General features: G+C 55.9%; 1 protein-coding gene across 2 annotated transcripts; it reads right to left on the reverse strand.

The window, feature by feature from the left end:
* Positions 1-1,298: 1,298 nt before the first annotated feature.
* On the reverse strand, positions 1,299-10,171 carry CHRD (chordin). Of its 2 annotated transcripts, XM_023526028.1 has the most exons (23): positions 10,048-10,171; positions 9,718-9,821; positions 9,114-9,243; positions 8,827-8,955; positions 8,634-8,733; positions 8,424-8,511; positions 7,925-8,066; positions 7,670-7,810; positions 7,503-7,585; positions 7,279-7,426; positions 7,014-7,120; positions 6,770-6,889; positions 5,976-6,132; positions 5,420-5,640; positions 4,848-4,961; positions 4,241-4,513; positions 4,055-4,148; positions 3,881-3,937; positions 3,508-3,611; positions 2,958-3,060; positions 2,371-2,525; positions 2,099-2,239; positions 1,299-1,764 (listed from the first exon to the last, which is right to left on the reverse strand). In XM_023526028.1, exons 2-23 carry the CDS (start codon positions 9,745-9,747, stop codon positions 1,537-1,539), a joined length of 2,865 nt encoding a protein of 954 aa, XP_023381796.1. In that variant the 5' UTR covers positions 9,748-9,821; positions 10,048-10,171; the 3' UTR covers positions 1,299-1,536. The 2 variants fall into 2 exon arrangements, with proteins under 2 accessions (XP_023381796.1, XP_023381797.1); XM_023526029.1 differs by lacking the exons at positions 8,827-8,955; positions 9,114-9,243; positions 9,718-9,821; positions 10,048-10,171 and adding an exon at positions 8,241-8,295 and having other exon boundaries at positions 8,634-8,686.
* Positions 10,172-10,177: the final 6 nt, after the last annotated feature.

The raw sequence follows: 10,177 nt of genomic DNA on the forward strand, positions 1-10,177 counted from the left end.
AAGGATCAAAATTTCCCTTCTCAACCCTTCTTCCCATCAAATTTCCTCACCAGGGAGGACAATACTGTCTGTGCATCCATTTCTGGGCCAAATCCTCCATCACACCGCACCTGGTGCCGTACTTGATTTAGCCCCATTTAGCCCCAGGCCAATCCTGCTGCTTTTTCTTTCCTATCTGACCCTCACAATCCCCACTACTGATAGCCAGGGCTCTAGGCCAAGTCTAGTTATCCCCATCTTCAGCATCCCCTCATCCCCTCAGCCTGGCCTCCCCACTCCCCATGGGCAGTCAGCAGAATATCACGCCAAACATAATTGAAAACCATTGCCACTGCCCTCCCCAGATTTCTCTCTGCCTTTCATTTCAAACCAGCTCCAAGAATTCTACCTCAGCTAAAATGCCTTTCCAATAAATGTGTGCCAGGCACTGAGCTGCAAAATTCAGAAATTCTGATTGAATCCTGTGAGGGAGATATGTTTTACAGAAAGGAAACAGGGACTCACAGAGGTTAAATGACTCAGCTAGGTAACAGCAGAACTGGAACTTGATGCTTCATTGGACTAAGACAATAACTTCTCAAGCACACACAGCATGCCTAACCCCAAATAAGAAGGCTATGATTTCCCTTTCCCACTACCCTAGTAGGTCATAAAATTTCAGACTCATTTTATTTCACAAAAGATAGATCTGCATGTACATATATTTGACACCTCTCTATCCTAATACTCTTATTTCCCTCAAGCAGGTGAGGTCTGTGTTATTGCCCAGCTACTGGTGGCAGGAATGGGGGAGAAAGGGGCTAGGGGTCTTATCTTTTTCTGTACATCACTTGATCCCAAGATAAGCTCAGGCAAGAACTGGAGCAGGGCTGATTCCAATCCACTTTGATCCAGATTTGCCCAGAACTGGTCTGGAACACAATTAGTTTCCAGGAAAGAAGAATAACAGGAAGCGTTTGTCTCATTTAAGCAAAGAAGGTAGAGGCTGGTTACATTTTTCTCTCTTAGGAGCAACTTCAAACATGGGGGTGAGCAAAAATGCCAGCCATAGGTAGGCCAGTGGAAACTAAACTTACATCTAAATCATGCTTCGAGTGGCCTTCGTTCCTGAGGCCCTGGTCCCTCTCAAAGACAATTCCAAGCTCCTCTGCGGAACCTAGGCGTGCCAGCCAACTGCTGTGCGAGGGTCAAAGGGAAGCCCCCGGAGCCAGAGCTCCTCTCTCCCCTCCTACTCTCAGACCCTTTTCCACTGGAGCCCACTCAGGCCCTCGCCACAAAGAAATAACCTTGAGCTCAAAGACTGAGAAAAAAACGTTTTAATAAATACAAAAATCTTCAATAATGACTCTGCTCAGCTCAGGGGCAGCAGGAGTGAAGTGAGGGGACCCTTGGTGCTGAGTGAGGATAAATTAAAAATCCCAACAAGCCAGTGACATTATGTACAGAAGGAAAGGAGTTGGGCTTCTGAAGCAGAGGCCAGAGGGTGATGGGGCAGAAGTTGGAGTGGACATGGCCTTGGTCGGCCCTGGCTGCCTCTCACTCTTGTGGAGTTATGATTCCCAGAGGTAGTGGGGGAAGGGAGAAGAGGCAGAAAAAAGGAGCCAAAGGCACTGGGTTCCCTACAGGAGGAGACTGCAAGGCCCTTGGCGCTACTCCTTCCCCCAGCCCAGGCCCCATCCTCTTGGTCATGCAGTCTTCTGGCTGTTCTCTAGGAACCTTCAGCTTCTTTTTCCAGCTCTGGAACTGTCCTTGTTTCTGGGGCTGCTGGAGACAGAAGGGAGTAAACTTTGGAGGAGAAAGGGAATGAACGGGGTGGCACAGAGAGCCCAGCAGAGCATCTCTGTTCTCGTCCCACAAAGGTCAGAATTTTCTAAGCAAGTCAGCACATACCAGCTGTGTGACCTTAGTCTAATTGCCTAATTCCTCTGAGCTTCAGAAGTCTCCTTTGTAAAGAAAAAATAATCCATAACAATTCCACAAGGTTGCTGTAAGGGCGGAATGGAATGGCACTTCTGAAGCAGAGGGTGCTGTTCCTGGCACAGGGCAGGTGGTCCGTTCCCTCCCCAGGCAGCCCAGGCAGCCTGACTCCCTCACTTACGCCTCTGCAGTGTACAGTGGGAGCAGCAGCGATTCTCCTTCCCTGGGATGCAGGACAGTGGCAGTGAACAGTCATCCCGCTCACAGTGGGGCACCCCTGCCTGGTGCAGGACAGAGCAGATCCTGAGGGTCCCCAGAGGCACTGGGGCACAGCGGCCTTTAGCCCCTTTGGGGAAGCCTGCCTCCAGGAGCCTGCCCCCCATGAGAAGGTCTGCCCATTCCAGGCCAAGTCCCTAATGCCCACCTTACACAAGCCCTCCACTCCCCGCTTACCCCACATCTGCAGGTGATGCAGCTCATCTCCCCAAAGGGTGGCACTGAGGGATGCCAGCTCTGGCTCTCCGGAAACCACTGCCCTGCAAAACGGCAGCCCCGGGGCCCATCGGCCTGCATGGGGTCCCCTAGTTGGGGTTGAGCCCCTGACCCCACTATTGGAAGGGAGAGAAAGAGAGGAGAAGGAAGAGATCAGTAGATATGAACTCTGTGACACCCACCCAGGTTTTGTCTTTGACTCTCTAGTACCTAGCAGTTTCTGGCACTTAGTAGGTGATAAATTTGGATAGATGGATGGATGGATGGATGGATGGATGGATGGATGGATGGATGGACGGACAGACAGATAGATGGATGGATGGATGGATGGATGGATACATGGGGCAGGAACCGGAATCCATCATAGCCCACTAATACATGCACATTCTTCCCACTGTGTTTAGGGCTAGGTACAGAACAGTACTCAGTAAATGCTGAATTAGTTGAGAATTCCCTTCCATCCACCCTCGCTATGCATTCCCTCACCCAAGACAAGGCAGTGAAGGGCCTTATCTGCCCCAGGAGGCCTTAGTGTCCACCCCCCTCACCTGGACACTGTTTGCAGCAGTCAGTGGGGTTGGCGCGGACAGGCTGGGCACAGGCCAGCCGGGGACACTGCACCTTCTCACAGTGCACCTCTCCAGTGTCCCCCTGTAGGGATCCGTTGTGTGAGGAGTGTCAGGAAGGAGGAGGAGCAAATAAGCCTCCTGCTTCCTCCCTCTCCTTCCCCGCACCTCAAGTAATATATCCATGGCCTTCTACTCAGAGACCCTGGGCTGGTGTTGTATATACCTGAACTTAATCCTCATTGTAGCCCTGAAAGGTAGGTGCTATCACATCTGCTTTTAGGAGAGGAAAGTGTAGCTCAGGGAGGTACAGAAAGTGCCAGGAATTACACGGAGCTAATTATCTGGCAGAGCCAGAATTCATACCTTTTCCTACAGGAAGCCAACTCTCAAAACCCAAAGGGTTTTTTCTCATATTATTTTGGTCCCTGATCCCTCCTCGCCAAGGCTGGGCTTTTCTCTCCTGGCTGCCCCTCCCCATCTCTACAGACCCATCTGTGTTACGGCACTAGAGAAGATTGAGCAGCCATACCTTGCAGGTGCAGACAGCACATTTAATTAAACCAAACGGGGGCACGACAGGGTGCCACCGGGTACCCGCTGCCCGCCAGCTCCGGTCACCATCAAAATAGCAGCCTGGTGGGGGACAGTGCCCAGCTACCATTAGTACTGAGCTCATTGGCTGGACCCAAAATCAAGGCTTGAGTCTCAGGCCAACCCCCACTGTCAGGTAGGAGGCCTCCGAAGGGCCAGTAACCCTAATGAAGCATATCAAGTGTCACTGAAACCTGTGCCCCTCAGCCTTCACCCCCACCCATATATACTCTCACCATCCTGTCCCCCTCTTGGTCCCACACAAAAGCTCCTCTGAGTTCCCCATCCCAGCTCATACACGGCCAGCTCACCCTCTCCAGGGTCCCTGCTCCTCAGCAGCCCCGGCAGGTCTCTGACATTTTGTTTCTCTGTATAGCCAGATAAATAGCAAAGGAAGAGGGTGATCACTCTCCTTCCCTCCCTAGAGGCCTCGTTCCATACAGATGGGCCTTCCATGACCCTCTCCACCCCTGCAGGGCACTCACCAGGGCACACAGGGCAGCACTGGTCCGGTGCCTGCACTGGACTCAGGCAGCTGGGCAGTGGGCACACCACAGGGTCACAAATCACTGTGCGTCTCTGCAGGGAGAAGGGGGGCGTTGACTGGGACCCTTACCCCTGGAACCGGGCCCCAGTGTGCCCTTCCGCCCTGCCCTTCGGAGGCCTCCTACCTGACAGGTGCAGAGCGAGCAGAGCGGGTCATAGTTGGGCGCCCAGCGAGCCCCATGGGATCGCTGCTGCCCCTCGAAGAAGCAGGTATTGGGGTCTCGGGCTCGCCAGGGGCTGCCAGGTTTGGTGGATGCTGGGATGTCAGGGCCGAGCACAGCGGGCAACGCAGGCACTGCGACTGCTGGTACATCGGAAGCCCCAGCCTTCGGTGTCCCTTCGGCTCCAGCCTCGGCCAGGCGCAGGCCTCCCACCTCGCACTGATTGGTGATGTGCACCTGGGAGGAAAGGCGGGCTGAGGAAGTGCCTGAGCTCCCTCTCGTATCTCCACCAGCAGCAGCCAGCCCTCCAGCCAACTGTAACCGGTCCACTGGGCGCTTCTGAGCCCCACGAGGATGCTATTAGCCACAGCAATCATCTCAGCTGCCAAGGACAGTGTAGTCTGCTGCCAACCTCGTTTTTTATGTATCTTGTATGGCTTCATCCTCCCAAGCAGCCAGGGAGTTTGAAACTACCATCTCCAGGGCTTGGAAAGAGCAAATGACTAGCGCAAAGGCACACAGTGCCAGCACAACTCCGACCCATCCCCACGGGCCCTCATTGCCTGCCTACCTGCCCTCGCAACTCCCCTTGAGGGCTCCCCTTGGTGGTGATCAGCAAGGAGGCGGTGCCCTGTGCCAGGTGCTGCAGCAGCTCAGGCTCCAGGTCTTTCACCACGCCCTGTGCCTGTGAGTAGACAGGGTAAGGGAGGGAACAAGGCACTCTAGGACTGAGCCTACCGGTCCCAATCTGCAGATGAGAAAACTGAGACCCAGGGAGGTTAAATAAAGTCTCCAGGGTAGCAAAGTCTATTAGCAATGGTATGAAGCTCATAAGCCACATCTATCTGATGCCAAATCCATGGCAACCCACCCCACTTCAGGGGGCTTGGTCATCCCACCAACCTCTCTGGAGATCCGGGATATTACATACTATCCAAGGGATCCCACCAGAGAAGAATCCAGGAAGTAGAATGGATAATAAAAGGATAAGTCAGATTCATAGCCAAGTCTGTCTGACTCCTAAGCCCATGTCATCTCTGCCATATATAGCAGCCTGCTCTCTGCTTCACCTGTCAAAGACCCACACAGCCCTTCATGCTAAAAAGCAGATATTTTCCAAGCTGCCTCCCACCATCACCTCACCTCTGGGCCATAGAATCCCTTCAGCAGCCGCCGGGGTCCTGGAATCCCAGGGGGCCCAAAAAGGTGGGCAGTGATGGTGCCCTGTTCTGAGCCACCAAGCCCAGCCAGCAGCACTTCATAGTGCAGGTGACAGTGGGTATCCAGGGAGAGCCAGGCATGCCCTGCTGCCTGACTCTGCACAGGGGGCAACACCAGGGCTCCTGCCAAGGGCACGGGCAGTGCTGGATCCAGACAGAGGAAAGGTAACAGATGAGAAGGTAGCCTAGAACAGCCACTCAATCCCAGCATTCCCCATGTCCCCCAGCACAGACTCCATGAGCTGGCAGATACTGTCCATAGGCCCAGGGTTGGGAGAACAGCAAGTTTTAGACCCCTACACCATGATAACAGGAAGGGTTTCCCAGCAGGGCCACACTAAACATCCCCACCTGTGTATCTCCAGATGCGAACCTAGACCTCAGGCACAGAGAAAGACACAAAAGGATGCGGCCCTCTGGCACCACCCCTCACGTGGTTAGAGGACAGCAAAATGCAGGCAGACCCCTGGCGCACTCACTGTCATGGCGGGCACTGTGGCCACTAAAGGGCAGGGCAGCTACATGCCCCCGCAGCTCTCCATCTGGGAAGTCCTTGGTGGCCACGTTCAGGAACAGCTCATTCTGCAGCAGCATATGAGTCCCTCGGGCACCTAGCCCAGGGCAGACACCCACGGCCTGGGGGACAGGGAAGAGTGAGCCCTTGCTGCAGCCTGCCAGATCCTGGATAAACCCCTCGTCAGCTTTCACATAAGCCCAAGATTGTGAAGCCTTCCATGTTTTGTGCCCCCACTACATTCATACACACTTCCACCCACTGGGTAAGAACCTTGCAGTCCTCAGTTCAAGTTCCTTCTCTGCCACTTTCTACCCATGTAACAACCTTGAGGAGTTATTTAATCTCTCTGATCTTTCACTTCATCTTCTCTAAAATGGGTACTGTGAGGGCCAAAAATAATATAAATATGGCAACCAGTACATTATGTAGCAAATGAGAAAGGCTCAATAAGTGGCAGCCATTGCTATCACAATTATTATATGATCTCCTGCACTGGCCTCCCTGTCTAACTCCTTCCATTTGACATGAGCTTGCTGAGGACAGGGGCCACATCTGATTTCCTTTGTACTCCAGTCCCTGGCCTGAGGCTCAATAAAAATGTGCCCAGTAAATCAATGCATCAGTGAGAGAGCCTGTGAGTGAGTGAATGATGCTGAACATCCCTATCCCTGGTCATCCAACCTGGCTTCTCACAGCGCCTGAATTATCAGCCATGGTACGTGGGCTCTTTGGCCTACTTCTGCCTGCAGCACTTACCATGTGTCCTCCCGGCTGGAGTCCAGCCATGTGGCACAGGACAGTACGCTGGTCCCTCCGCTGAGGCTTTGTCTCCAGTGTCATGGCCACCACCTCACTGCCTGTACCTACCACTTGTACCTGATGGACAGGGTTGGGGAGGGCAAATTGCAATGGCAAAGAAGGCCTGGGGCCTAAACCAATGCGGGCCAAAGCCCCACCCCACCCTGCTGCCCTCCCACCTCCTGTAGCCCCTGACTCTTACCTGGTAGATCAGGGAGCCATTTCCTAGCAGTTTAAGGCTGGCTGAGCCAGCTGCACCAGTCTGAACTGGGATCAGGGCATCAGCCCCACAAAGGACACTTTGCAGGACTGCAGAGGAGCAAGACAAGTGGAGGCAAGCTAGCCCCATGCCCATTCATACCCACAGCCCCCAAGATCCCCCTATACGCACCCTGGCCCCACCCCTGGCACTTTTCTATGCCTCTCAGTTGTGCGTGCTCAGGGTGCCAGGCACCATCCTGCCTCACCATCGCAGTTCTGCCTGGCAGCAATGTGTCCGCTGATACGCAGCCCTGGCCCACCTGCCCTCTCCAGGGCCATCTGCAGCTCCCCCAGTACCAGCCAGTCCATCTCCTTGGCTGTCAGGTTGGGCAGCACCTCAGCGAAGCCTGGATCCTGAGGACAGAGCAGGATATGGTAGGCATAGCAAGAGGCCAGAGCAGGTAGCAGCAAAAGCCAGATTTTAACTCACCTGGGCTGAGGCATTGGTCTGGAGCTCTCGCAATAGCTGTCCCTGGTGTAGAATCTGGAGCCGCAAGGGAACCTGGGCTAGTTCTGCAACAACGGCACACGTGGACACCTCTGTGAGCTAGGTGCTCTCTTTACCCTTCTTACATGCCCTCCCCATATCCCACTTACCCCCACTCCTGGATTCCAGCAGCCCACGGAAGAGCAGCAAAAAATGCAAGGAGTCCTCTGTGTCACTGAGAGTGAGGAGGGTGATGCCCCCTGTGCCCTGATGTGAGGGGCCTTCCAGGGTCAGGATGGCACTGAAAGTCTCTGAGGGAGGGTGGACCATAAGAGCCCATCAAAAAAAAATCCTTCTCAGCCCATTCCACTCCTAGGGATAGAGAAGACTGAACTCCACACCCAAAAGCCATTTGCTCCCCTCACCTGCAGCCAGGGCCCGGTGCCGCATAAGAGGCCCCCAGACCTCTCCTGAAGGATGAGTGGGTGTCACAAGTGCCACATGCAGCTGCTCTGCCCTAAGGAGCCGCAGAGACAACCGAGGTACTGCTCGCCACACCCCACATACCTAGAGCACAGAGACAAGAAGACCATATTCAGACAGCAGGCAGGACAGGCCAGCTAAGAGGCCCAGCTCTGGCAAGAAAGGAACATGGGAAGGAGCCCCCAGGCCCTCCTAGGAAGCTTAAGAAGGGACCCTGGATCGAGATGCTGGGGTCCAAATCCTGGCTCCACCACTTACTAGCTGTGTGACCTCCAGCAAATCACATTCTGGTACTGAGCCTCAGTTCCCTCATCTGTAAAATGGGCATCATAATGTCAGTGCCTTCCTTCCACTGAGCTGTTGTGAGGACCAAAGGAAGCAATACAGAGCACACCCTCGGCACAGTGCCCACTCAGCACACTTATAATGGCGTCATCTCACCAGGCCATCCTGGGTGGGGGCTGCAGGGTGTTCAAACAAGACACTGCCAGTGGAGTCTGAGAAGCGGATCCGTGTGGGACGGTCAAGCCTAGAACAAAGGTTTGGTGAGCCTGAACTCTGAGCCTGGGCCAGACCAGCTTTTCCAATCTCTCCCAATTCTCCTGCCCCTGGTGCCCAGCCCACCCCTCCTCCCTCTTTCCCCTTTCTCACTGCCGGTAGGAGATGGAGAAACGCAGACTAGAGCGCAGCAGTGACACTCGGGCCCGTGCCACAGCCTGAGACCTTGGCCCAGTCAGCAGCGCCACAAAGTCTGCAAGGGAAGGAAGATGTCCCCTAGTGCTATCACCTGCTATGGTAGCAGGGCCAAAACCACAACCCCGGTCCCTGACGGGTCCCTGCCTACCCGTGTGGCCGTCTCCCCGCGCCCGATCCTCAGCGCCTGGCTCCCCACGGTCACTGTAGCTTCGGTGCTCTGGGTCCCGTGGATACTCAAAGGCCAAGCCCACTGGCTGCCTCTCCGTACCGCTGCGTTCTGCGCAGGGGAATGGGAGAAGGGACGCGGGCTTCAGCTGGGCACTGGGAGGGCTAGTTGGCCACTCGGTCCGCTCCATCCACCCCATCCGCAGGGCTCAGGACCAAGTACCGTGGCCCGGCCCGGCCGTCCTCCTCTCACAACTGAACGGGCCTTACCCTGGGGGCAGGTCTGGCAGCAGTGTCCCGGCAGCTGGCGTGGCTGTCCGCAGGACAGGGTTGGGCACTCGGGTTTAATGTTCTTGCAGCTGACCCTGCCCGGGCCCCTCATGCGGCGACCCCATTGAGGCTGCTCGCGGAGAAGACACGAAAACCAAGTGAGTGCAAGACGCCGATCCGTAAGAACCAAGGGCTAGCGGGGGAGAGTCATCGGACCAAGGCAAGGTGGTCCCACAGGGGCAGACCGCTCTGCTACTTAAAAGCAGCGGGAACCTAGACAAGTTACTTAAGCTCTCCGGGCCTTGGGGTCCCTATGTGTAAAATGGGGATAATAATAGTATCTACCTAGCAGGGTTGTACTACGAGTTAAGTGAGAGACGAAAAGGAGCTGGCAAAGACACTGACACATAGTGGGCGATCAATAATCAACACCTGAGACTTGAAGGGGGCGCCCCGCCTACCCGTCCTTTGCCAGGAAAATATCCCAAATATCTGCAGGCTCTTTTCTTTTTCCTCAGCAGCTCCGAGTCCACTCCGACGTCCCAGAACCCCTCCGCTCCCTTACCCGCGAGGGCCGCGGCCACAGCGGGTTGAGGTCACTCACCGTCTCGCAGGCGCACAGCACGCAGCGCATCACCCCGAAAGGCTCCCCCAGGTCCGGGTGCCACGTCTCGTCCAAGGCATAGACCTTCCCGCCGAAGGAGCAGCCTGCGGGGACGGGCTTGGCTGGTGGCCGCTGTCCCGCTCCTGCAGTGTGCTCGCCCGGGGCAGCGAGGGCCCTGGGTCCCCAGGCACGCTGCGCCTTGCGGCCCCTGCCCACCCTTCGGGGTGGCCAGCTGCGTTGAGCCACCTGCGCCCCGCGCCCCCTCCGGGCTGGCGCGGACTTGCCCCAAGCCGGACTCCCCGCCCGCACCTCCCAGGAATGCCCATTTACCTGCCGCTCCCCGAATGGGCAGTGGTTCCTTCTCGGGCCGGATGGGCAGCGCGGGGGGCTCAGGGCCGGCACCGCGGGCCGGCCGGGGGCCGAGCAGCAGCAGCCCGAGGAGCAGCAGCGGGGCCGGCGG

Source organism: Pteropus vampyrus, unplaced genomic scaffold (genome assembly GCF_000151845.1).
Source record: "Pteropus vampyrus isolate Shadow unplaced genomic scaffold, Pvam_2.0 Scaffold14, whole genome shotgun sequence".
Classification (NCBI taxonomy): Eukaryota; Metazoa; Chordata; class Mammalia; order Chiroptera; family Pteropodidae; genus Pteropus; species Pteropus vampyrus.